This window comes from Ochotona princeps, chromosome 4 (assembly GCF_030435755.1).
Source record: "Ochotona princeps isolate mOchPri1 chromosome 4, mOchPri1.hap1, whole genome shotgun sequence".
NCBI classification, from domain to species: Eukaryota; Metazoa; Chordata; class Mammalia; order Lagomorpha; family Ochotonidae; genus Ochotona; species Ochotona princeps.
Window position 1 is genome coordinate 70,613,741 of NC_080835.1, and position 26,966 is coordinate 70,640,706.

At 51.8% G+C, this 26,966-nt stretch overlaps 4 protein-coding genes across 16 annotated transcripts in view; 1 reads left to right on the forward strand and 3 right to left on the reverse strand.

The window, feature by feature from the left end:
• CBL (Cbl proto-oncogene) overlaps positions 1-9,044 on the reverse strand; it is a 111,491-nt gene extending 102,447 nt beyond the window's left edge. For all 3 annotated transcript variants that reach the window (XM_058663746.1, XM_058663745.1, XM_058663744.1), the window contains exon 1: positions 8,748-9,044. In XM_058663746.1, coding sequence (XP_058519729.1) covers positions 8,748-8,939 — 192 coding nt within the window. In that variant the 5' untranslated portion in view covers positions 8,940-9,044. The remainder of the gene's footprint in view (positions 1-8,747) is intronic.
• The window catches only part of CWC15 (CWC15 spliceosome associated protein homolog), a 297,815-nt gene extending 288,740 nt beyond the window's left edge, over positions 1-9,075 (reverse strand). The window contains exon 1 of the mRNA XM_058663755.1: positions 9,037-9,075. The gene's annotated coding sequence lies outside the window, so the exon portion shown is untranslated. The remainder of the gene's footprint in view (positions 1-9,036) is intronic.
• Positions 9,076-14,693: 5,618 nt separating this feature from the next.
• CCDC153 (coiled-coil domain containing 153) lies at positions 14,694-22,171 on the forward strand. 10 transcript variants are annotated; one of them, XM_058663762.1, is made up of 8 exons: positions 14,697-14,897; positions 14,992-15,043; positions 16,394-16,475; positions 16,868-16,933; positions 17,186-17,305; positions 17,755-17,847; positions 21,701-21,831; positions 21,978-22,171. In XM_058663762.1, exons 3-8 carry the CDS (start codon positions 16,406-16,408, stop codon positions 22,104-22,106), a joined length of 609 nt encoding a protein of 202 aa, XP_058519745.1. In that variant the 5' UTR covers positions 14,697-14,897; positions 14,992-15,043; positions 16,394-16,405; the 3' UTR covers positions 22,107-22,171. The 10 variants fall into 10 exon arrangements, with proteins under 10 accessions (XP_058519752.1, XP_058519750.1, XP_058519748.1 ...); XM_058663763.1 differs by having other exon boundaries at positions 14,697-14,892; XM_058663760.1 differs by having other exon boundaries at positions 14,698-14,897; positions 14,970-15,043.
• Positions 22,172-22,399: 228 nt separating this feature from the next.
• NHERF4 (NHERF family PDZ scaffold protein 4) lies at positions 22,400-26,689 on the reverse strand. 2 transcript variants are annotated; one of them, XM_058663770.1, is made up of 11 exons: positions 26,371-26,686; positions 25,885-25,906; positions 25,689-25,762; positions 25,164-25,375; positions 24,809-24,998; positions 24,576-24,712; positions 24,161-24,365; positions 23,760-23,956; positions 23,445-23,672; positions 23,112-23,300; positions 22,400-22,881 (listed from the first exon to the last, which is right to left on the reverse strand). In XM_058663770.1, the coding sequence occupies exons 1-11, from the start codon at positions 26,384-26,386 to the stop codon at positions 22,852-22,854; spliced, it is 1,500 nt and encodes a 499-aa protein (XP_058519753.1). In that variant the 5' UTR covers positions 26,387-26,686; the 3' UTR covers positions 22,400-22,851. The 2 variants fall into 2 exon arrangements, with proteins under 2 accessions (XP_058519753.1, XP_058519754.1); XM_058663771.1 differs by lacking the exon at positions 23,445-23,672 and having other exon boundaries at positions 26,371-26,689.
• Positions 26,690-26,966: the final 277 nt, after the last annotated feature.

The window sequence follows — 26,966 nt, forward strand, 5'->3', positions numbered from 1 at the left end:
ACAAATAAACAGACTAGAATAATTGGGTCTAAGGTTTAAGATGTCAAACTCCCGGGGCCTGGCAGCGTGGCCTTGCAGCTAAAGTCCTCCCTTTGAACGCCCCGGGATCCCATATGGGCGCCGGTTCTAATCCCGGCAGCTCCACTTCCCATCCAGCTCCCTGCTTGTGGCCTGGGAAAGCAGTCGAGGATGGCCCAAAGCTTTGGGACCCTGCACTCACGTGGGAGACCTGGAGGAGGTTCCAGGTTCCCGGCATCGGATTGGCACAGCACCAGCCGTTGCAACCACTTGGGGAGTTAATCATCGGATAGAAGATCTTCCTCTCTGTCTCTCCTTCTCTCTGTATATCCAGCTTCCCAATAATAATAAATAAATCTTTAAAAAAATATATCGTTCGGGCCTTGGGTTTGGGGGCGAGCGCCGCTCCCCACAGTGTGGCGGCTGTGGGGGGTGCCCCTGCCGGGCCGGACCCAATGCTGGGGGCTCATGCCAAAGACACTGCTGGAAGGCAGTGAACGAGTCCTCAGCCTCCCCCAGGGAGCCAGTGCACCACTGGTGCCAGGCTTTGCCTGCTGGCCGCCCAGCGGCAAACTCTGGGGTTTTTTAAGATATGTTTGCTGCCTGGGGACACCCATGAGTAAGTCCAATTTTAGTGTAGGTGATTAGTAAATCTTGGGTGATTCCCAGTGACAGGGTCATGGAAGTTTTAGGCATGCGTGGGGACTGAGACCTGGTGTTTTGGAGGGAAGTACACAGGAGACAATTTCGGTTAGACAGATACACCGGCCCAATTCGGAATACAGAAATGGCCTGTTTGCCTAGAACATCACTGATCGTCACACATCAGCCCACACCAATGCTATGGATGGGGGCCTCTTTGGCAGTGATGGGTACCATTACCCAACTGTTTGGTGGAGTGGTGGAGTGGTCACATTTGGCAGGGTCAAGACTCTATCCAGTACGCAAGAGAACTTGGTCTGGGGGTAGATTCTATGGGGTTGTGTGGGCCCAACCATGTGGAAATACAAGTTCCCCTGGTTAGCTCGCAAGCTGGGGTTGGGATGGACTAAGCTAGATGTGACCATGCCACCTGCCATCACTCACGGGTGCAGGAACCCAAAACAGTCAGGGCAGGTCAAGGCAGCAGCACCTGAAAGTGCATCCTTTAACAGGATGTGGGGGGGCCCGGCACCAAGGCCTAGTGGCTAAAGTCCTTGCCTTGAACGCCCCGGGATCCCATATGGGCGCCGGTTCTAATCCCAGCAGCTCCACTTCCCATCCAGCTCCCTGCTTGTGGCCTGGGAAAGCAGGTGAGGACGGCCCAAAGCTTTGGGACCCTGCACCCGTGTGGGAGACCTGGAAGAGCTTCCAGGTTCATGGCATCGGATTGGTGCGCACCAGCCCGTTGCGGCTCACTTGGGGAGTGAATCACTGGACAGAAGATATTCCTCTCTGTCTCTCCTCCTCTCTGTATATCTGGCTGTAATAAAAAATGAATAAATCTTTAAAAAAAAAAAACAGGATGTGGGGTGGGCCGTGCTGCCACTGAATGGGGACAGAATGGGCAGGGCTGAGCTAACCTTAACTCACAAGAAACAACAGAAATCAGGTTGGAGTACAGGTCATGCCAAGTAGGTCCTTGCACCTACTGATCTGCATAAGACAGGGATGCTAAGCCACAGCATCTAAGGGGACAGGACAAGTGAGGGTCTCTACCAAGTTGAATCAGAGCAACCACTGGCCTTCATGAGATCTGAGGCTGGGAATAGGCCCGGTTGGGCAGCTGAGGGGATACTCTAGCTAGGTTGAGTTTCCCACCAATGAGCGCATGGGCTGTAAATGGGGCTGCGTTCCGATCAGGATACGAGTGTAATCCCACTTGGCACAAGTGTGGATTGGGAATGGAAGCACCAAGCCGGGCCAGACTCCAACACCATCTGGTGCTCTGCAGGACCAGGGGAAATGTATGACAGACTAGGCTAGGTCTCAGCTCTTACTGAACCATGTGTAAGCTGTATGGGGATATGGAAGAGCCATGGCTGGGTTGAAACATCCAAGAATAAGAACCAGATTGGGTTGAAGAACAGTCAGGAAACACCACTGTTCCTGCTAGGACAGGAGGTGAACTAAACAGGGCTGGCTCATGGACCCACTGGTATGCACGAAACCTGGCACTGGGAGAGTTTCTGATGGAGAAGCCTGGGCAACTCCTCTGGCAGGACACAGTCCCTGCAGGTAAGCGCAAGAAGCACAATAGGAAACAACCCAGAACAGGCTATGGAAATTATCCCACTGGTATACACATGGCATGGATAGGGGGCAGACCAGGCTGAACCTGTTCAAATCACCCGCTGGCAGATCCGAGCACCAGAACAGAGTGTGGGTGGACCCAGGTTCGGTTGCGACACATACTAGTACACAATAAGGAATGCCAAGGTGAGATGAGCCGTACCAGATGTGGCTGCAGCACCCAAACAGCACATGTGATAATCAGGGGGAGGAGGCAAAGCCGACAGGGGAAGGTGGGCTCCCCTGCTGGACAACTACTTCCATTGGAAAGTGTGAGTCGGGATGGGGGCAGATCAGAATAGGCAGGGCTGTAACACCTGTGGGCCTCATGTGGACTAGACAAGAGAAGGGCCACGGTGGGCTGACTGTTCCGACTGGTGCAAGCAAAAACTAGAGTGGGTGAGGGTTGGTTGGGCTAGCCGCAGTACTAGCTGGCAGAGGCTGGCACTTGGAGCTAATTCTGTCAAGTCAAATGCCAGAACTACCTGGAGAGTGCATAATCTCGGAGTGAGTGTGGCCTAGAAGATTAATAGTGGGCACCTCCCTCGGGGCTACCACTCTCATCGGACAGCACGAACACCAGGACCGGGGCAGGGGTGGCTGTACAGAAGGGCACCTGCCAGTAGGTGTGTGGGCTGGATAGTAGGTTGGTTGGGTTGAGCTGGGCTTCGATGTCCATCGACATGTGTGAGAGCTAAATGGGATGTGGGACAGACTGGACAAGCCCGTGGGGCATACTGGTGAGCATGGGAACCAGGGTAGGGGGCAGAACTGGTGGGGGTTATGGGGAGTCGCCCAAACTAGGCTGCAGCTCCAACCGGTTTGCGTGAGGACCGAGTATGAAGCGGGCAGGATCGAACTGGACTACAACACCCGCTGGTTCACGAGGAAGACAGGGCTGGAAACAGACCGAACCCAGCAATTGCAACGACCAGCATGTGCATAAGCTGATTGGTGTGACAGACGGTGTCGGACTCTGTACTAGCAAACCCGCGCAAGAATCAGGCCTGGGATCATCTCAGACGAAGTTTCTTTGGAGATCCCTCCAACTGAACTGCTGATCTTAGAACCCCAACCATGAAGAGACTGTCAGCAAGTGGATTCTGAATAGGGTTCATTGCGATTGGAACTGAGAGATTGGCAGCAATCCACAACTGATGAACTATCAAACCTGTATGAGCAGGACCCTCAGAGCACGCCTCCCATTGGGGATCTGGGATGGGTGGGAGGTTGGGTGGGGCTTTTCCCTTTATTGTTTGCCCTGACCCCAGATACAGGGAAAAATGATATTGGTGTGGAAACAATGGTATTACCCACTTTCACCCTGTAGCCCTTGACACTTTGTTCCCTAATCAACTAAATAAGATTATTAAAAAATAATTTTAAAAAAAAATGTCAAACTCCTGGGCCAGTATGGTGGTTGAACAGGTTAATCACCCACCTGCAAGATCTGGTATCCCATGTGGGTACAGCTGCTCCCCTTCCCATCCAGCTCCCTGCTTATGACATGGAAAGTTGAGGAGGATGACCCAAAGTCTGGGGACCCTGCACCTGCATGGGAGACTCAGGAGAACCTCATGGCTCCTGGCTTCAGATCAACTCAGCTCTGTCCACTGCAGCCACTTGGGGAGTAAACCAGCAAATGGAAGATCTTTCTCTTTGTCTCTCCTTCTCTCTGTGAATCTGCCTTCCCAACAAAAAATAAGTAAGTAAATCTAAAAATAGAGAGAATATCTACATACCTTATCGAGTGGAATACCTGAGTTCAACACTTAGCTCCTAACTCTAGCGTCCTGTTAATGCCTATCTTAGCATCAAGGTTCAAATGACTGGGTTCCAGCCAGTCACATGGGAGACCTAGACTGACTTTCCTGCTCCTTGCTCTGGTTCTGGCCTGACCCTGGCCTTAGCAACCACTGCAGACGTCTGAGAGTGAATTGGGCGGTAGGAGCCCATAGTCTCTCTTCTCCTCCACCTCCAATCCAGTATGTAAAAATAAAAACAGTACAAACCCAAAGAGGTGGGCAAATTTTCTTACATCAGTAAGCTAAGAACAGCTCTTACTTTTAAAAAAAGATATATTTATTTTTATGTGAAAGATAGAATTACAAAGAGAGAGACAAAGGAGATCTATCACCTGCAGCTTCACTCCCCAGATGGCTGCAACAGCCGGGGCTGGGTAGGTCTGAACAAGGAGCCTGGAGTTTCTTGCATCTCCCACATGCACACAGGAACCCCAGAACTCCTGGGCTGCCCTCTTAGGCTACAAGCAGGGAGCTGGATGAAAAGTGGAGCAGCCAGAACTCAAGTCAGTGCCCATACAGGATGCTGACATTGCAGATAAAAGAGTTGTAACAGGGACCAGCACAATGGTGCAGCAAGCTAATCCTCCACCCTGTGGTACCAGCATCCGCTATGGATACCGGTTTGTATCCCAGCTGTTCCACTTCCAATCCAGCTTACAGCTGAGAAAGCGGCAGAAAATGGCTTGAGTCTGGGGACCCTGTATCTTTGTGGCAGACCTGAAAGAAGCTCTTATCTTCTGGCTTCGGGTTGGCTTAGTTCCGGATGTTGTGGCCACTTGGGGAGTGAACTAGCAGACAGCAGACCTTCTCTATCTCTCCTCTCTCTATAAATGTGCCTTTCAAATAAAAATAAATCTTAAAAAAAAAAAAGGAGTTGTAACAAATGTCAGAAACAAAACAGGATTACACACATGGCCAACAAACTTTAAATATTTCCTATTCTTCCTTTACAGAAAACGTTTATGAAGCCTTGCTGTATTTCACAATGAACTTTAAGTCTCTAAATAGCTCAATAATTCAAAACTCATTTTAAATTCAGAGTCATTTCTATAACTTTTCTTTCTACTCTTTTCTGGTGTCTCTTTTTTTTTTATTTTTTTTTTAAGATTTATTCATTTTTTTTATTACAGCCAGATATACAGAGAGGAGGAGAGACAGAGAGGAAGATCTTCCGTCCGATGATTCACTCCCCAAGGGAGCCGCAACGGCCGATCCGAGGCCGGGAACCTGGAACCTCCTCCGGGTCTCCCACATGGGTGCAGGGTCCCAAAGCATTGGGCCGTCCTCACCTGCTTTCCCAGGCCACAAGCAGGGAGCTGGATGGGAAGTGGAGCTGCTGGGATTAGAACCGGCGCCCATATGGGATTTTGGGGCGCGTTCAAGGTGAGGACCTTAGCCGCTAGGCCACGCCGCTGGGCCCTCTTTTCTGGTGTCTCTTAACTACAGGAGTCACTTTCTTCACATGGATTGAATTGACTTATTTACATATATGCATATTACAATATCCTGGAGTAGAAAAATACAAAAAAAAAAAAAAAAAAAAAACCTCTGGTCCAGCACGGTAACCTGAGCCTCAGCTTCTGCTTGTAGCACTGGCATCCCATATGGGCGCCAATTCATGTCCTGGCTGCTCCACTCCCAACCAGCTCCCTGTCTGTGGCTTGGAAAGCAGCGAAAGATGATGCAAGTCCCTGGGCCCCAGATCCAGCCATTGTAGCTATCTGAGGAATGAACCAGCAGATAGATTCATATTTTCTCTCTCTCTCTCCCCCGCCTCTAACTCTGCCTTTCCAGTAAAAATAAATTAAAAAAAAAAAACTAGAGGCTGATTCTATGTAACTTTTGTTTAATGACAAGCATTCTAACAAGATTTTTCCCAACAAGTTTCAGTTACATAATGAATCAGTTAATTAATACATGGGCCTTATGCTGACTACAACCCCTGACTTAAACCAACTTCTCCACCTGCTTACCTCCAATACGGCTGGAGGGAGGTGTGACTAACAGTTCCCTGGGCCAATTCAATACACAGATTCATAGTGGCCAGACTATCATTCACTCCTCTTACAATGACAAGGCTAAAACAGGTGTAAAATGATAGCTGAATATATTCAATGAACGTAAGGAACCTTCTTATACCACGAAGTGAGGTGTTGGGACACATTTGAGACATTCTGCGCTCAAAACAAGAAGAGTAAAAGGAACAGTACAATGTGGGCATCTTTAGGGGTTCCTCTTGCCATCAGCTTACACGGGGAAGCCTATGGGCCTCTGCCACCCACATGGGTGACCCCCACTGAGTTGCAGACTCTGAGCTTCAGCCTGGCACACCACCGCTGCAGCCATTTAGGGATGAACCAGCTGACGCAGGGCTGTCTTTTGCTCCCTCTGCTCTGTGATTCTGCCTTCCAAATAAACTTATTATTAAAAAAAAAAAAACTCCCTAAAATGGAAAAGTAAAAATCCCTTTTCTTAAAGCTACCAAAATTGAGACAGCATCTTGCCTCAAAACTGAGTCTTTATCCTTTCCAAATAACTAAACAGTCTGCAGAAAATCAAAATTTAATATTTATATCTTTAGAGAGATGAAAGAGCAACTTAGCAGATAATTTCATTTGGACTACCTTATTTGTAATTTTTTTAAGATCTATTTTTGGGGCCTGGCGGGTTAGCCTAGCGGCTAAAGTTCTTACCTTGCACACGCCAGTATCCCATATGGGTGCCAGTTCTAATCCTGGTGGCGCCACTTCCCATCCAGCTCCCTGCCTGTGGCATGGGAAAGCAGTCAAGAACAGTCCAAAGCCTTGGAACCCTGTACTCATGTGGGAGACCAGGGTGAGACTCCTGGCTCCTGGCTTCGCATCAGCGCAGCTCCAGCCATTTCGGCAGCTTGGGTCCACTGTGCCCATGTTTTCCATGATAAACTACTTAAAAATGTTAATATTTTTCTCTTTTTTAAAAAAATTTTATTATTATTGGAAAGCCGGATATACAGAGAGGATGAGAGACAGAGAGGAAGATCTTCCATCCGATGATTCACTCCCCAAGTGAGCCGCAATGGGCCGGTGCGCGCCAATCCGATGCCGGGAACCTGGAACCTCTTCCAGGTCTCCCACACGGGTGCAGGGTCCCAAAGCTTTGGGCCGTCCTCACCTGCTTTCCCAGGCCACAAGCAGGGAGCTGGATGGGAAGTGGAGCTGCCGGGATTAGAACCGGCGCCCATATGGGATCCTGGGGCATTCAAGGCGAGGACTTCAGCCGCTAGGCCACACCGCCGGGCCCAATATTTTTCATAGTAGAGGAATCTATTGAGTTCTGAATAAATCTATAAAATGAAAACCTGCAAACTTCAGGTTTTGAATATATTCATTATTTTTTCGAAACATGTCAACACAGTGAAAGTATTCTTGACACACCTTTCTGCCATGGTTTGATGACAAGCCCTATTCATAAAATTACTACCGGCCCTCCTCACTGGCCAGCACAGACACTTGCTACACGAAGTGCAAGGCTGATCAGTTAGCCTTAGCCTGAGCAAAACCGGCCCTGAGAAAGTCACTCAGAAGTCACTGAGGCGCACGGCAGGACTGTTAATTCACACACAGGACTTTTGAGGCATTTATATAAAACATTTACATCTGCCAAGTGCTTCATAATCTTTTTATTAGCTGTTTCCAGTCCAAAATAACCCATGAAGAACTTTACAGAAAAGGAACCTAGGCCCAGAGAGGAACTAAAGAAAACCAACCGTTCCCTGGAGGAACTAGCAGCATGCCAGATCCTTCTAAACACTTTCCCTCGGCCCTCCAAATTCTGCCAAAGTTATTAACGAATACGAGCAGTATCAGAAGCGCACATTCGCTAACAGAGCGTGAGACTGCTGCCGCGCCTCAGTACTAGGAGCTCACTCCCACATTTCATTACGGAAACGATCTGTGAGGAAGCAACCGTCTCACGACAAACTTCGGGAGGCTACCTATAAAGGAGCTATTTTTCTAGGAGAAAAACAAACAAAAAATTGCCAGAGGCTCGTCCGACAGGCTTGTAGAGCAGGTGGTGCTGTGAGCGGCCCGTTACCCACAGCAGCAGCCAGTGCCGGGCGGGAGGAAGTGGCCACCCGGCCGGACTCGGGCAGTCCACCTCTGGGGCAGATAGCACTCCTCGCCAACACTTGTGGTTTAATCAGTGCCTATCGCGGAACTGGCCGCGGATCGGCCCCGGCCGCTGCAGGAAAACTTCCCTCCCGGCCCCCATTTCCAAATATCCCTATCTCTGGAAGCTCGGTGGTCACGTCTGAATGAGAAAACGCCGCAGCCCGCAGCTCGCCGGCCCGTAACCGCATCTCCTCGGGCGATCCCTCCCTCCGCAAGTCCAACACTTCCTCACCCCGCCCTCCCTTCCTGGTTCCCGGGGCCCATTCCGTGACCCATATCCCCGCCACCCCGCTCCGAGTCCGGACCCCGCACCCCCGGGGCTTCCGCCGCCTCACCTTCCCCTCCCCAGCCCCCGCTCCCGCCGCGCCTCCCACCCCCAGCCGCCACCCGCGGCCCTCCACCCGGTCCCCCGGCCCCGCGGCCTCGCCCGGCGGCCCCTCCCCCGCTCCTCCGCCCACGCCCACCCTGCGCCGAGTCCGCGCGGCAGGCAGGCCTTCACCTTGTCCATGAGCTTCCAGCACTTCTCCACCATCTTCTTGTCCACGGTGCCCGGCGGGTGGGGGCTGAGGTGGTGGTGGTGGTGATGCGGCTGGAAGGCGTCCTTCATGAGCCCAATCAGGCCGCCCGAGCCCGAACCCCCAGAGCCGCCGCCGCCCCCGGCCCCAGAGCTCTTCTTCACGTTGCCGGCCATGGCTCGAGCACGGTCCGGGGGCCCCAGCCGGCTCTGCCGGCTTCGCTCGGCTGCGAGCGAGGGAAAGAAGGAGGGCGTGAAGGAGGGGCCTCTCCCGGCCGCCGCCGCCGCCGCCGCCGCCGCCGCCGGCTATCAGGGCGGAGGGAGGAGCAGCCGCGGGGAGGGGAGTGGGCGGCGTCGGGAGGGCGCGGGGCGCGCCCCTTCCGAGAGCGCGCACCCGAACGGGCGGAGCGCGGGGGCGCGCGCCCGGAGCCGACCAGGCAGCTCGGCGAAGCGGGCGGCCGCGGCGGGGCCGGGCAGCGACCCCTTTCCGTACCGCGGCCCGCGCTCGCCTCGCCGAAAGCCGGGGCCAAGTTTCCGCAGCCCGCGGAGGCCGGGCGGGGGAGGGGGCGGGGCCAGCGGAGCCCTGGCGCCTGCGCCCTCTGCTGGACAAACGGAGGAACGAGGGCGGGCGGACCCTGCCCGGAGTCTGCGCACTAATCCGCGCCCGGGCCCTGCGTGCGGTTGGTGGGTAGAGGAGGTGCGCGCTGCGGGAGTGGGTCATTGGCATGTGTAACGTGACAGGTGGTGATGGAAAAACTCTTAACGTCAGGCCTTTCCCCCCACTCGTGACAAGGAGGAAGTTCCGCTTAGGGTTATTTGGCATTTGAGATGGTGGGGAAATGGAGAAAACGGAAAGGTTTCTCCACCCACTAGTGTTGGCCATTCTTCATGGAGGACCCACCAAAGACAGGACAGGAAAGCCAATACTGCGGGTAGTCCGAGCCTGGACCCAGGCCCCAGAAAGGCTGGCGACACTCGGGCCCTTTGACCTCTTGCAAACAAAAGCAGTTCCTTTTTTGTTCTCCACCCCCACCCCCCGCGGCCCCCTTTTCTTCTGAAAGCCTGGTTCCTGTTCTAGGACTCGGCGGTGCACTTCAGATTCCTGCTCAGCGCTTTTTGCAGCACAGCTCAGCCGCGCCTGCCCCAGGCGGCCGCCTCCAGAGCCTCGGCGACCGCTGCACGCACCGGCGGCGGGGGCCGGGGGATTAGAAATGCCGTCCGGGCACTTCCACTTCTCTCTAAAAGTTCCGTTGGGAGAACTTTCAAAATGGGAACTTCCCTTCCAAAACATAGAGTGCTCTGCCCTAGTTTGCTAATTGCGAGGCTCGCTCTGGGAGTTTGCCAGCGCGGTCTGTCCAGGGAGCTCAGTTCCGCTCTAGATCCCCCTCCTCCACCCAGTCCTTGGCTGCTTAATGGAGGGTTAGGCTGATCCAGGACGGTTCTGCAGGACATCCTAGGTCTGCAAATCAATCGCCTTTATCTAAGATTGATGTTGGCGTCTACACGATCATTTCCTAAGCAATCAGTAGCATTTCCTTTGATTGGCTCCTACTTAGAGAACAATGCGTGGAGGGAAAATCTGGCCAAAGCTCTAAGGAAACTGTCCAAACTTTCTGTAACTGGTGCCACCACCCTGGTTACAGACTCTCCTTTTTCTGCCTAGCCTGGTGAAATGTTTCCTCTGATTTCTCAGCTACCTTCACACTGTCCTACCACCATCTGCTTCCTAATGTGAAGTCTTTGTCTCTCCCTCCCTCCTTCCCTCCTGCCCCCAAACAGTTCACATCATTTCTAAAAAAAAATTCCCAGTCATGAGCCAACAACAGAATAAAACACCTTGCACTTTTACACTATTTCCTAACATATAGATCCCATGCTGGGCTCTCTTACATATGTCACAAATTCCTTCTTTTTCACAACCCCCCCACTAGGGGTATTCTGCCTAAAGTGTGCTCTTGAAATCCAGGATTCAGTTAAAATACTGTCCATGCTGCACATTCCAGCTACAGATAATCATTCCTTCCTCTAATTTGCATGCCCATTCATTTCTCTTTTAAGATGTATTTTTATTTTTATTGGAAAGGCAAAGAGAAAGCGATACGGAGAGAACGATCTTCCCTCTGCTGATTAAATTCCCAAGGGCCACAACAGCCAGAGCTAAGCAATCCAAAACCAGGAGCCAGGAGTTTCTGCTGGGTCTCCCACGCAGGTGCAGGCCATCCTCAACAGCTTTCCCAGGTTACAAGCAGGGAGCTGGATGGGTAGTGGAGCAGCCAGGACATAAACCAGTACCCTACTTGGCTTATTTTCAAAAAGGTCCTGCAGATGGGACTGAATGGTTGATCACATGTTTTTCCCAACCTGGGTTTTGTTCAAGCTGGTTCTTCTGCTATCACATCGTATAATGTGTGGCACTGTTTCTTATGCCACTTCACCTGGGCCACAAACCACATCCTCATTCTGCACCTGAAAGTCGGTTGACTGAATGTACTGGTAAACTAAATGCTACTCTGATATGATAGTTACTGTGTTCTGTCATCTCTGTCCTCAACATGTCATTTTATGCACCAGCCCAAAGGAGACATGCAGTATCCCATGGGAGTCGTCCCCACTCAAGCTACTAGATGAGGAAAAGGAGGGGATCTGGAACCCCACTGAATCTTAGGGCAAGGGCTGGTCTGGATGGAGAATAAATGAAAAGGAAGCACTAAAAGGGGCCAGCATGTGGTACATCAAGCTAAACTGCCATCATGACACATCAGAATACTGAGTCCAAGCTGCTCAGCTTCCAATCCAGCTTTCAGCTAATGTGCCTAGGAAGGCAGTGGAAGAAGACCCAAGTGTTCGAATCGCTATGCCCACATGGGAGACCTCAATGGAGTTCCAGGCTCCTGGCTTTAGCTTTGTCAAGTTCTAGCTATTGCAGCCATTAGGGAAGTAAACCAAGAAATGGAAGCACTGTCTGTCTGTCTGTCTGTCTCTTCTTTTGTCACTCTTTCCTCCTTTCCTTTTGTTCTTAATGATGTATTTATTGGGACCAGCATTGTGGCACAGTAGATAAAGCCACCATCTGGGATGCCAGCATCCCATACAGGTGCCGATTTGGGACCCAACTACACCACTTTCAATCCAGCTGCCTGTTACTGTACCTAGGAAAGCAGCAGATGATAGCCAAAGTGCTTGGGTCCCTGTATCCACTAAGGAGACCCAGAGGAAGCTCCTGGCTCCAAGCTCCTATCATTGTGGCCATTTGGGGTGTGAACTAGCAGATGGAAGATCTATTTCTTCTATCTCTGTCTTTCCTCTCTCAGTGTAACTCTGACTTTCAAAACAAATAAATTTTTAAATACTTTTTTAAAAAGAGCTGTTGTGCCCAGTGGCGTGGCCTAGTGACTAAGGTCCTTGCCTTGAATACGCCAGGATCCCATATGGGTGCCGGTTCTAATCCCAGCAGCTCCACTTCCCATCCAGCTCCCTGCTTGTGGCCTGGGAAAGCAGTCGAGGACGGCCCGATGCATTGGGACACTGCACCCATGTGGGAGACCTGGAAGAGGTTCCTGGATCCCTGCTTTGGACTGGTGTAGCACCGGCCGTTGAGGTCACTTGGGGAGTGAATCATCAGACAGAAGATCTTTCTCTGTCTCTCCTCCTCTCTGTATATCTGACTTTCCAATAAAAAATGAAATAAATGCTTAAAAAATTTTAAAACAGAGAGCTGTTTATTTGTTTTGAAAGTCACAGTTACAACATTTTCCATATGCTGACTCATCCCCCCAGATGGCCACAACAGCCACCACTGGGCCAGGCTGAAGCCTGGAACTTCATCTGAGTCTCCCACGTGGGTGTAGAGGCCCAAGCACTTAAGCCGTCTTCCACTGCCTTCCCAAGCACATTAGCAGGGAATTGGATAGGAAATGGAGTAGCCAGCGTATGGGATGCTGGCATCTCAGGGGCAGTTTAACCCACTATGCCATAATACCAGCCCCACCCTACATTTTAAATAAGTAAAGAGAAATCTTTTGAAAGGAAGGGGTAGGGGAGTAGGATGAAGCTATTCTGCAGACATGGGAGAGATGCAGAGGTGTGCAGGTTGACCTGGATGACTGGGAGTGGCCAGCCCAGGATGACAAGCCTGACACTTGCCTTTGCTCTGTAAAATGTCCACAGGATCAGAGAAGCACCACGTGGCCACTAGATGTCCAACAAGTGTGATTCAACCATTGCCTGGGTCAGCCTGCTCCCCAGAGCCAGCATCTCTCATCCTCAGATCTTGTGACTTTTCCTACGCGTCTGCTTCTCACGCAGGCTGGCAGTGATCAAGAATGCCCAGGGTGGACAGGGACAGAGAGAGGCTCCTCCAGAGAGTACCTGTGGGTCCCTTCAGCCACGTTGAAACAAGCCATGTGGTTTCTGCTGATTCTGTCCCAGACGCTGTGGTACCTGGAGACAGGGGGAGCAGACAGGTGGCCCGGCTCCAGGGCTGCAGGGAGGGAGGGACTGCCTGATAGTACCTCTTCCTCTGATTCATTTTCCCAACTGCGTGTCACTCTGGCAAGAGGCTAGGAAGTATCTGAACAAGGGACTCATTTCCACACTACCCAGGAATAACCTAAAATTTAAAAACTTGAGCTGTTACCAGAACGTAATGGGTTAATCCACTGCCTACATGGCAAGCACCTCATTTCAGAGTGCTTATCTGATTCCCCACTGCTCCATTTCTAATCCAGCTCCCTGCAAATGCACCTGGGAAGGTGACAGAAGATGGACTAAGTAATCAGTCCCGTACCACCTATCGGAAAGACCTGGAAGAAATACTGGGCTCTCGGTTACCAGCTGGCTCAGATCTGGCTGTTTGGGCATTGCGGGAGTGAACCAACAGATGAAAGATGTCTTTCTCCCTGTCTGCGTCATTCTGCCTTTCAAATAAGTAAATCTTTAAAAATAAATCGTTTAGGGCTTGGCGGCGTGGCCTAGTGGCTAAGGTCCTTGCCTTGATCCCATATGGCCGCTGGTTCTAATCCCGGCAGCTCCACTTCCTCTCTATCTCTCCTCCTCTCAGTATATCTGACTTTGTAATAAAAAAAAATAATAATAAATAAAAAAAATAAATAAATCGTTTAGAAAATTTGAGAATTCAAGCAAGCCCACTAGAGGGAGCTCCAACCAACTATACCATACAGGGAGCTTCTCCAGGTAATTTCTGGACACCTGTCTGAAAAACAACCACCTACAGGCAATAGACTCCCATCAGTGTGCATGAAAACAATCACGTTAAAACCCAAGGCTTTTCACATTTGCAAAATCAATTGTGTAAGACCAAGAAACGGAGGCTGAACCGAGTTAAGTAGATTAGATCTCCCGAGCTTACATCTCCAGAACAGGGACTAGAACTCCCGGGTTTTATCTCTAACCAGTGGCCTGTCCTCACGTGGGCGTCCCGCCAGACCAGTGCTGAGGAGTCTACGGACCCGGTTCTCTACGCTTCCTGTTCCTAGAGTGGGAAAGTCTTTCCCAAGCACCTCTTCTGCACTGATGTCCCTCACACACTGCCAAACGCCGGCCTGAACAAGGGTTGCGTCCATTGTAACAACAACAGGGACACTGGGCAGATGGGATCACAGGATGTGACTCGCCCAAGATGGTTCCCGTCTGTCCTTGCCTCTGCGTCGCATCACAGCAGTGTTTTCGACGTGCAAATGTGGAACTTCTAAGCCTTCAACCTACACACAGTGCCTGCGCGGAAGTAGAGCCACGGGCGGTCTGCTCTTTACAAGCCACTCTTGTGGACTTTTGGATAAAAAAAAAAAAAAAAAAAAAAAAAAAGCATACACACTCCCCTCGCCCCCGCTCCAGGATCTTGCTGCTGACAGCTGTTGGAGCTGATTCAGCCCAGCCCACTTTCTTCGGAACTCCGCGGTTCCCAGTTGCCTGGGCAACAGGCAACCTTCAGAAACCCCGCCTTCCCATGCTCAGTCCTGCCCCCTGAGTAACAGTTGCAGCTTCCCATTGGCTCCCAGAACCCAGACTCCTCCTCAGGCTCCTGGCTGATTGGCCCACTGTCTGTGCCTCCCCATGCGTGGGTCACTGTACAAGGAGACCCAACAAGAGAGGGTCGGGCAGGTAGGAAGAGGTGAGGTAAAGATGAAGGAAGAGGGAGGGAACTGTATTGTCTCACAGAGCGTTGAGCGTAACACCTTCTGTAAGCAGTGTCCACCTTTTGTGACTCCAGCCCTGCCTGAGGTTCCAAGAAGACCAACCCCGGAAACTTCTGGAAAGTAAAGGTTTGTGGGACGTGGAATTAAAAAATAAGCTGATTCTGCTCCCCCCCAAAAAGGTTGAAGTATCTATGAGGGAGATTCAAATAAAAAAATCATAGAAAATTAGTAGTATGATAGAAATTATGCATGATTTACTTCCTTTATTGTTATTGATTATTTTTATCTGGAAGGCAGAGTTACAGAGAAAGGAGAGACAGAGCTCTTTTATTCACTGGTTTACTCCCCAGTTGGTCAAAACCTCTGGAGCTGGGCTGTTCCAAAGCCAGAAGCCAGGAGCTTTTCCCAGGTCTGCCTCGTGACTGCACGGGCCCAAGGACTTTTGCCATCTTTCTCTGCTTTCCCAGGTATGTTAATAGGGAGCTGGAAATGAAGCAGAGCAGCTGGGACTCCAACTAGTACCTGTATGGAGTATCAGCATTGCAGACAGAGGCTTAACTTACAATGCCAAGGTGCCAGCCCCTAATTCCATTTTGTACGAACCTTGTTTTCCTTCTTTCTCCCTTAGTTGTAATTCTTTTGAGAATCAGAGAGAGATGGGCAGAAAGACAGAGTCTCCATCTGTTGGTTCCCTACTTTGATGATTCCAGGCTGGGATTAGACTGGCAAAGTTGGGAACTCCGTCCATTTGTCCTGTATGGATGGCGAGAATCCAACTACTGGAACAACCACTACTCTCTCAGAGTCTCCATAAACACAAAGCTCCCAGAATTGGGAGCTGGAACCAGGAATCAAACTTAAGTACTCTAATTTGGGATATGGACTCCTTAACTACTAGACCAAACACCTGGCCCACTATTTTATGAACTTTCTGAAGTACCATATGGGTATTAGTTCAAGTCTAATTTTTTATTATTATTATTCTTAAAAAAAAAAAAGAAGAAGAGTTGTGGGGCCCAGCGTGGTGGCCTAGTAGCTAAAGTCCCCACCCTGAACGTGCCGGGATCCCATATGGGCACCGATTCTAATCCCAGCAGCTCCACTTCCTATCCAGCCCCCTACTTGTGGCCTGGGAATGCAGTTGAGGATGGCCCAAAGCCTTGGGACCCTGCACCTGTGTGGGAGACCTGGATAAAGCTCCTGGCTCCTAGTTTCGGATCGGCGCAGCACCGGCCATTGCGCTCACTTGGGGAGTGAATCATCTGAAGGAAGATCTTCCTCTCTGTCTTTCCCCCTCTCTATATATCTGACTTTCCAATAAAAATAAATAAATCTTTTTTTTTAAAGAGTTGTGTCTTAAAAGAGATACTTGGAGACTACATTTCTCCAATCCTCCCAAGACTCCTGTTCCCCTGTAAGGGCCAGCAAAAGCTTCTCACATCCAGATGCTAACTCATGGTCCCTTCCTTCGCCCAGGGCTGAAAGAAGATGCCACCAAAGACCAAAGGAAGAGGGAGGAAAGCTGGAGTGCAGAAGAAGAAAAAGAACTCAGGAGCTGGTAAGGCACCGTGGGTGGAGGCAGGTGCCTCTGCTTCTCTGTGTTCTGGCCCAGAGACCAAGCAGAGGTCCTGGGAGGACTCCGTCCTCGGCAGGACACAGAAGAGCTCTCCCTGTCCTACTGTAGTCCAGTTTCCATGGAGCTGAGCATCTGGGGAACTGCTCTCCCACACCGTCCCTTGAGATCCTTCTAGCTTTGTGCCTTCCTTGTCATTGCCCACATTCTGAGTACCATATTTATGCTGGGCCAGGATGACACGTAGCAAGCTAAATGGGCTCTGCCATTGAGGATCCTTCCAGGAAGGACCCTCAAATCTGGTTCAGGAGGAAACCCAGGTCTGCGGGAAGGGCTGCTATGGGAAGAAGCTAAGGCTCTGCCATTTGCTGGAGCAGATGTGGAAGCCGAGTCCAGACACAGGCTGGAGGCGCTAGAGAAGGAGCTACTTCAAGACCACTTGGGTAAGGAGCAGTAGGTCTCTGGGAGACCACCACAATGCCACTCTCACTCCCTCTGTTACTTCTGTCATTCAACTAAGTAAAAAAGAAATGCTTAAAAAGAAAGAAAGACAAGAAAATCCCAGAAGGAAAAAGCTTAGAAGGCTGGGTGCCCTGCCAGCCAGGTTTTTAGAGACAAAATCTCTCACGTCCTCTGGGGTTGCCTCAGTGGGCTCCCCCAGGCAGCATTAAGCAGGGCTCCGGGAACATCCGCAGCACTACAGAGGGAAGGGGCCCGTCGCGCCAAGGCTTCCGAAGATGGGCTGAAACAGAGGTTGCGGGAATTGGAAACTGAGCTGGAAGAGGCCCGCAGTGAGGGGAAGGCCATATATGCAGGTGCGTGGTCTGTTGAGCAGGCGGGCAGGAACCAGGGGCCTGGATGAAGAAAAACCAGAGGATGTAAGGAAGGAAAGCAAGGAGGTTCCTGAGCACTGGGCCTGGCCTCAGCGTTCCCTGCCTCGCACAAAGGCGGAAAGATCCTAAGGGAACCTAGGAGACCTCTGGGACCCCAGGCAGGAACTTCCCATGGGGCCTGATGCCATGTGCTGCCTGCTTGGCGGGACACGGGATGTGGTCACAAGTGGGGGGGATGAGCTGGAGGCCGATCCTAAACTGGAGATGGGGAGGGCGTCTGGTGTCCTTCCCCTTGTCCCGATTTCTAGGGTCTACCACCATCTCAGAACCACAAGAAGAACCAAGATAGTCCTTAGGCTGCTGTCCCCCAGACCCAGAAGTCTCTGTTCCTTGCACAACTTCCTTGCCTTTCTCCACGGTCCCCACTTCAGAGATGAGTCGCCGGTGCAGAGTCCTGCAGGAACAGACAGACAGACGCAGCAAGCAGCTGGAGGAGGAAGTCAGGGGTCTTCGGAAGCAGCTGGGTAGGCTTCTCCACCCCAAGCCACCCCCAACCCTTCCTCTCTCAGGGTAGCTAATGAGGTTCAGTATGAAGCAGTAAACTCAGAGGGCTTGCTTGCTTTCTTCCTTCCTTCCTTCTTTAAAGATTTAATTCTTTATTAGAAAACAGAAGATTTACAAAGGAGAGACAGAGAGAGAAAGCTCTTCCATACACTGGTTCGCTTCCCAAATGACCACAACGGCCAGAGCCGAGCCAATCTGAAGCCAAGAGCCAAGAGATTCTTCCTGGTATCCCATGTGGATGCAGGGTCCAAAGGACTTGGGCTATCTCATTTTTTACAGCTTTTCCAGGCCACAAGCAGAGAACTAGAGGGTCTTTTTCTAGAAGGCTACAGTATGGAGCTTCAGATTGGCTCAGCTCCAGCCATTGTGGCACTTGGGGAGTGAACCAGAGGATGGAAGAGCTTTCTCTCTGTCTCTTTTTCCTTCTGTGAATCTGCCTTTCCAGGAAAAATAAATAAATCTTTAAAAAGAAGAAAGCAGCCACAATTTGGGCTTTCCAATCACCTTCCCCTCCCCCACCTCAAGTCTAACAGAGGATAAGGCAGAGAGGCCAGCATGGCAAGAGCCTTTAAGGTATAAGCAAAGAAGAGGTGCACCTCACCGTGTTCCCTCTTCCCTGGTGCCCCCACATCCAGACGCCGCCTCCCTCCCTGGCACTGCCATGTCTCCCCTGGGCCTATCAGGGTGCATCAAAATGCTCAAGGAACAATGGCATGGAAATATAAGCTTATTTGGATACCAGAAGCATTTAAAACCCCTTTAGAGATTTTTGTTTGTTTCTGTGTTTTATTTTGGAAAAGATGTATTTATTTATTTGAAAGATAGGATTACAGAAAGAGGAGAAACACAGGGATCTTTTGTCTGCCATCTCACTCCCCAAATGACTGCAACATCAGGTCTGGGCCAGGCCAAAGCTAAGAGCCTAGAATTTCATCCGGGTTTTCCATGCAGGTGGCAGGAGTCCAAGTACTTGGACCATTACCAGCTGCTTTCTCAGATGCATTAGCAGGGAGCTGATCAGTACTGAAACAGCTGGAACTCAAACCAGCGTATATGTGAGATGCTGGCATTGCAGGTTGTGGCTTAAACACACTCCACCACAGGCCCAGCACAGTGGCCTGGCAGCTGGAGTCCTCACCTTGCACACACCAGGATCCCATGTGAGTGCTGGTTCTGGTCCTGGCAGCCTACTTCCTATCCAGCTCCCTGCTTGTGGCCTTGGAGGGTAGTCAAGGATGGCCCAAAGCCTTGGGACCCTGCACCTGTATTGGGGGACCCGAAGGAGGCTCCTGGCTCCGGATTGGCTCAGTACTGGCCATTGCAGCCACTTGGAGAGTGAATCATCGGATGGAAGATCTTCCTCTCTGTCTCTCCTCCTCTCTGTATATCTGACTTTCCAATAAAAAATAAATAAATCTTAAAAAAAAAAAAAAAAAACCACTCACCCATTCCACCACAACACTACCTCTCCCCATTCCCCCATGCCTGGGCTTTTTTATAATGTGCATTTTTCATGAATTATTTGTTGTTTTGAGAGGCATAAAGACAAATTTAGAGAGGGCTCCTATCTGCTGATTTATTTCAAGCACCCACACCAACTAGAGTTGGACAAGGCCAAAGCCATGAGGTAGGAACTCAGCCTAGGTCTCCCCAGGAATGGCCAAAACCTGATTCCTTGAGCCTCCACCACTGCCGTCTTAGGTCTGTGTTAGAGGAAGCTAGAATTGGAGCAGAGCAGGGCGTTGAGCCCAGGTTCTTGTGAGGGAGGTGGGAGCCAAACATTTGCCCCTCCTTGAATGCTCTAAAAACTCCACGTATGCATGAGTTTCAATAATTTTTACGTTATAATAAATTATTTTCTCAAGATTTAGTTATTTGAAAGGCAGGGTGACAAGAGAGAGAGGCAAGAGATCTTCCATCTTTGGCTTCACTGCCCAAATGATTGCAATAACCATACCTGGGCTAGGCCAAAAGCAGGAGCCAGTGACTCTGAGTCTCCCACATGTATGGCAGGGGCCCGAGTATATGGGCCATCTTCTACTACCTTCCCAGGCACATTAGCAAGAAGTTGAACCAAAGGTGGAGGAGTTAGGACTTGAATCAGTGCTCCCATATGGGATGTGGGCATTACAAATGGTTTAGCTCACCATGCCACAGTGCTGACCCAAATTTACCATTTAATTCAACTATCCTAAGAACCTTCTAAAACATCCTTCATCTTCCTTCTCAGGTTAGCTGATTATTACAGTAACACTAAGGGAACATATCAGATGTCTTAACTTCTCTGTCTTTAACTGCTACCACCTGGTAGAGCTTGACCATTAAGTAAACAAATGAATAAACCCTCTAAACAAGCAAAAACATAAAAACCAGAAGCCTTTGCTTAGGGGGCAAAGGTGAAATAGCAGGGCATGAACTCTTTCACAATGTTGGCCTCAAAGATTCCTTATCCTAAAATATCTTCAATTTAGCTACAGATATCCAGAGCCGGTTATCTTCTGTGCACACCCTGGATTCCTCTTGAGATCAATTAGCATTCCCCGGGCACCTCCCATATACTAGATGCTTTGCTGTCCCTTAATACATTGAATGGCCTGTCAGGTATGCATCATTTGACCTTTTAAAAAAGTATTTACTTGAAAGGCAGAATCGAGACAGAGAAAGTGCTTTGGGTCACTTCCCAATAGGTCACAGGAGGCAGGGTTGGGACAGGCTGAAACCAAGAGCCAGGTACTCTGTGTGAGCCTCTTACTTGGATAACAAGAGCCCAAGCTCCTGGGCCATCTTTTCCTGCCCTCCTAGATACAATAGCAAGGAGCTAGATCAGAAATAGGACAGGGCTGGCTTCCTATATGGGTGCCTGTTCATATCCCAGCTGCTCCACTTCCCATCCAGCTTATGGCCTGGGAAAGAAGAGGAGGATGGTCCAAGTCTGGGACTCCATATGGCCATGAGTTCATGTCCACACCACTCCACTTCCCATCCAGCTCCCTGTTTGTGGCCTGGGAAAGGAGTAGAGGATAGCCCAAAGCCTTGGAACCCTGCACCCGTGTGGGAGACCAGGAAGAAGCTCCTGGTTCCTGGCTTCTAGTCAGCCCCAGGCATTGTATGGCTCTCTTTTGTATCTCTCCTTCTCTGTAAATCTGCTTGTCAAACAAAAATAAATAAAACTTAAAAAAAAAAAAAGAAGAAAACAGCTGAGACTCAAACTAACACCCTGATATGTGATGACAGTGTCACAGTGGTGGTTTAACCAACCACACCATGATTCTGCCCCTAAGCTTATTTGTCTTTTGTGATGAAGAAACTGGGGTAGATGCTTGGTGTAGCAGTTAAGATGCTGGTTGGGTGGGTGGCCCACATCAAGTATCAGAGCACTGTTTGAGTCACAGCTCATTCGTGTTATGGTGACTTATGCAGCAGCTGATTGCTCAAGCAGCTGGATTCCTGCCACCCATGTAGGAGACTGAGTCCCTGCTACCCATCCCCAGCTGCAGCCATGACCTATGTGTGTGTGTGTGTCTGTGCATGCACATGTCTCTCAAATGAAGAAGCAGGTTTTGGGAGACATGTGGGTCCTTACACAGGCAGTAAATGGCAATGAGACTTTGCACCCAGCTCCTCTCCCAAGGCCACGCCTCACATACCTCAGTGGACCGTCAGCTCTTTACAGGCACTACAAGAAGTCTGCTGACCTTGGGAGACTCTCAAATGAACTCACTTGTGGTCCCCTTGTTCGCTACCTTTGGAGTCTGTTCAAGACCAGAGTGTCACCGTCCTGTCCTTTTGCATTCTTCTGCTCTGTCCCCACAGAGACATGCCAGAAGGAGGCTGAGGCTGCCCAGGAAGAGGCTGCACGGGCCCTCAGCGAGCGAGACCACACCTTGGCTCGGCTTCAGGCCCACGTGGCTGACATGGAGGCCAAATACGAGGACATCTTACATGTAAGCATCACTCTTGGGAGCCCAGTAGCCAGCGTCCCTCCATTCCCCCAAGTCACCAACTAGTGTGATGACTAACATTTGATAAGCAAGAGAAGAAAGGGACTCAAGAGACCCCCTGCTCTGGCCTCAAAGTATGGTATCTGCAGGGCACCCTGGACCGGCTCGTGGCCAAGCTGAGAGCTGCCCAACCTCAGTGGGACACAACTGCTCTAAGACTCCATGCCAGGCACAAGGATCAGCTGCGCCAGCTTGGACTTAATCCCCTGGATCTCTGAATCTGTCAGCCCCTGGCCTCTGGACCTCTCTGAGGCCCCAGAAATCAGAACTCCACTGAGCTGTGTGCTGTGGTCTTTCTGTCTGGGAGGAGTAGCTTTGGTGGGGACATATCTATTCTGGGTCCCGCCATTACGCACAACACAGAGCAACGGAAAAGAACATTGGCAAAATCTCAACCCCTCTCCTGCAGAACCTGGGCCCAATCCCCCTGAGCTTGGGGCCCTTGGGTCCCTCAAAACCAGTGCCCCTTACCTCCACCAACAAAAACACAGACAGCCAGATGTGTGGGGGAAGGCCATTTCAATCACAGACACAACCAGGCCCAGGGACCAGCCCTGCACAGTCCCAAGATGGCCCACAGAGGAAAGGGCTGCTAGAGTTCCAAATTCTTGGACCCTGGGATCCTGGAGTCCTATGTAGGGTCAAGTTCCAGATGGCTTCCCTTCTAGCCTGCCCCACAGTGCCCCCTGGGAAAACATTTATTCCTGGGGTACAGCCAACTATAGCTGACATAAGAGCCTCTGGAGCTGGAGGCTCCTTCTTGGGGCCCCTGGGTCTCTAACCCACACCCGCTGCTGGGAGCTGGGCCCATGGGAAACAAGGGGACTCCCAGGACCACTATGATGAGCGACGTCCAAGTCTTCCAGCCCCAGCTTCCGGCTGAGTGACAGCATCCCTGCCACCACCTTGGGCCAAGCATGAAGGCAGCAGAGGCCTTGGTAGATCTCATCAAGCTGGGGCACTCTATAGCTGATCTGAGGAGGGAGCGCAGTCCTGTGCCAAGAGAGTTGGGAACAAGTGTCATTCCAAAACCCTGAACATTTCTTTGCCCTGATCCACCATGGGATAACCAGGAAGGGCGCTTGTCTCTTGGAGCCTCCTGTCCCCCTGCCCCCATGACTTGAAGTCTCACCCTGCAGCCCTCCCCAACTCTGTCCTTTTCTGGCTCCTCTCTGCCCTTGACCTGCAGCAGCTCCCAGGCTCACCTGTTCCTTCCTCCTTACCTCTGCAGACCCTGGGGGAACCCAGGCCTCCAAGCCCCTCCACAGCTTCAGGCAGAGAGGTGGCTTGGCCTCCGCCAGCTGCTGAAGCCTTTCCTGAGCGCCATCTCCGCCCACAGATTCCCCATTCACTTCCAGAACCAGGTCTCCCCTTTGCAGCCCTGCGCGGGCTGCTGAGCCTCCTGGAGTCACCTGCTGGGGCGGCAGAGGGACCCAGATCAGGGAGAGCCTTGGAGAAGTTTGTTGGGTGCTCTGTGGTTCTGAGAGGGAGGTAGACGAATACAGATCAAGAGGAAAGTGGCAGAACAGATCCAGGATCCGGGGGGCTTCACTCACCTGGGAGATGATGAGAAAAGGCCCACTGGCCACTAAGCATAGTCGGAAGCCATAACCACCTCCAGGCCCAGGATACAGGGAGCATTGGCAGGAGCCCAGAGGGAGCCGAGGCTCAGCTGCATCTTCCAGTTGTGCTTTCAAGGACTCGATTGGCACAGCCACATGGGCATTTGGGGGTGAGGTGATAGCTCCTGTGCTCTCCAAGAAGAGGAGTGGGGAGAGGCGCACCTGGAGGACCGGAGCGAGCACACCTGTGGCACCTGAGTTTGGCTCCGTCGCTTTCCCCACCCCAGTCCCAGTCCTGGGCATACGCACCATTCTGAAGAAAGAATCAGCTTCACGGTCAACAACGACAAGAGAGACACAAGTCCCCTGTGCCCGAATTCTGGACACCGTCTCCTCATGGCACAGCCCCTCCACACTTTCCCCGGCCACAGCCACCAGCCGGTCCCCAGCTCGCATCCCAGCCTTCTCAGCTGGCAGGCCTGGATCCACCTCCCACAGGAAGTGCCCTGGGACAGAGACATTCTTGCTGCTCCCCCCACATTGCCCTCAGTGTACACCTGGGAGACCCACTACAGGAGCCCCCAGGGAGGAGACCCAGGGCTGGGGCTTACGCATGCACATTGTTTATACCTGCATAGAGAGGCAGGAATGTACAATTGTGTGGCCACCCCAGGTTCGCCCCCTTCCTAACCCTCAGGACTCCTCCTCACCAAGGTGACCGTTGAAGTCCCGTTCCTCCCGGAGCAGGAATCCGAAGCCCTGGGGCCCTTTCTCGAGGTGCAGACAGCGAGGCCTGGCAGGCAGTGCCCAGCCCTCTGCCAGGGGTGCAGCCAGGGGCATTCTTAGCTGGCAACACTTCTCCTCCACTTCTGGCCCTGCCACTAGCAGGGTCACCTGCTCTCCACTCTGCCAAAGCTGTAGAGACCCAGGAGGGCATCAGCACCAACTATCTGGGTATAAAGACGTGGAGGCAAGCTCCTCCTCCTAGCACCCTCTTCCAGGCACTAAGGGAAGGTCTGGCACAAGGGGAGGGCAGGATGGTCAGGACAGAAGATTCAGTACACAGGGGAGGAGCCTGCTTCAGGAGGTGCTGGAGGGCAAGGGGCAGCAGCTAGGCGGCCATACCTTCTTGCCAAGTTGGTTGTAGGTGAACCTCTCTACACTGACCCCATTTACTTCCAGCAGCCTGGCCCCAGGAGGCACCCCTGCACGCTCAGCTGCTCCTCCAGCACACAACACAAGCCAGAAAGAGCCACGATGGCCTGGGAGCAGAGCAGAAACAAGCCAGTCTCAGGCGATTACAAGAGGAGATGAGATTACCCCCTCACATTTCCTCCCATCCCAGCCACTCAGCTCACCATGGGTGACACTGAAACCAAAGCCACCCTCATCTTTCACTATGTGGCACAGCCGCGGCCGAATCCCAGGGCCAAGGGCAGGACAGAGGTGGGCATCGTCTCCATGCAGTGCTCGGGCTACGTCATACACGTGTCTTGCTACAACTGTAAGCAGCACCCGAGGGCCACTGGCCCGGATGTAGCGCACCACCTGCACAGAGGGTATGTGGACAAAGTGTGGGCTCCCTGGCACATGCCCAACCCCAGTAACCTGTGTGTTCCACCAAGGGAACCAGCTCTCTAGATGCCTCCCCCATGGGTCCTCCTAAATCCCGGGGTGCGGCTGTAGTGCCCAGGGGGTGCCAGTCAGCCTCACCTTCGCATACTCTTCATGTTCTACGACATTGTCATTCACTGCCAGAATCTGGTCCCCCTCCCGGAGACCCTGGTGCTGGGCAGAGCTGCCTGGATCCACCCTGCGCACCACATGCCCAGATTTGTCAGGCTCCTGCTGCAGGTGGAAACCAAAACTCCCGCCCTCCTCTCTGCTCAGCAGGCAGAAGCGGGGCCGTTCCAGGCTCCAGGGATCTGGAAGAGGGAGAGGTTGAGAGAGGACAGCAGAAAAGTGGGAAGGGAGGAAGCTCATGTACAGGTCCACCACGGTGTGCCTGGCAGCCCTGCCTCCTGATGGAGCACAGGGTGGGCTCCCAGCCAGCTGAGTGTTGGCCAAGGAGACCCCTGCCTCATCCTGCCTCCACCTGGTTACTGCCAAAGGTGGCTATTAGCCCTTGAGGTGACAGTGGTTACCAAGGAGATGAGAGGCTTTGAAGAGCTGTCTCCAGGAAAGGGGGATGGGTGTCTGGGGTGGAGACAGCACTGAGTGGGGGAAGTAGTTGGTTACCAGAGGGATCGTGGTCTTCAGCCAGGGAGAGGACAGGATTATCGATGCCCAACTTTGGATTAAACTGAAACTTCCTGCAAGGAAGCAGGGACACAGGTAGGAGAAGCTGGCGCTGCACTCGGGTGCCAAGGGCAACAGCAGGGCCTCCCTGCCTTCCGTTCCTTCCTCCCCTTGCCCCGACCCTGGCATAACTTACAGGGTTGCTGGATCCTGAAGATCTGCTGAGCAAGGAAGTGGGTGAGGAGGGGAGCAATTTCCCTGCACCCCCCTCAGCCCCCAATGCCTTGGCTGTGGTCTTGAACTGAACAAACTTAGGGGAAGCCCCAAACTCAGGACCTGTCCCCTTTTTTCCTTTGCAAAAGGACTTCCTTCTCTCTGAAGTCACACACACACACACACACACACACACACACACACACACACACACGGGCCTTGTGACGCCCCCACCCTTCTCCCACAGCCTGGGAATGTCAATCTGAGCATTATCAGGACAGGGTGTGGACCTGGGAGACAGCTGTGTCACCTCCCTTCTTTTCCCCTCATTTCTCTTTACTGTAAGACTGAAGTTCTAACAGCAAGGGTGCCCTGATCCCAAACTGTAGCCTCCAAGTCTGCCCTGCACCCGCCACCCCACCCCGATTGCCTCACAGTCCCCTCCACAGGAGTCCTCCTGGGCGCCTACCTGCAGCTGCCTTCATGTTTGGACCAGTCACCTAAGTGCTCAGAGCAGGGACAAGGTCCATCGGCATGCGCTGACCCTCCCATCTACCCCCTCCCAAGTCCCGCCTCCTTGAAGACGCTGCCTGCGAAGCAGTGGGGTAATGGTTAACGGGATGAAAGAACCTTATTCCCTGGGGAAGTGTTCTGCTTCTCTTGCTGCTGCTGCTGCTGCTACTGCTGCTGCACTCCAACTTTCTCCAGAGCCCTGCTGCTGCTCCAGTCGCTCCTCTGGGAGAGGAAGGCACTGGTCACTGTGATTCAGCCAAGGGCTAAACATGAAAAGGGTGCTGGTGGCCACCGTAGTGGTGTAAAGGGAACCCCATCGAGGTCCCTGCTGATGCACCTAGGAAAGCAACGGAAGAGGGTCCAAATGCTGGGGACTCTGCACCCATGTGGGGAGAATCAAATGAAGCTTGAGGCTCCTGACTTCAGCTTGATTGGCTCCAGTGTTATGGTCACCTGGAAAGTGAACCAGCAAATGGAAGATCTCTCTATTTTTCCCTCTTTCTCTATAACTCTGTCTTTCAAAGAAATAAACAAATCATCTTTTAAAAGGAA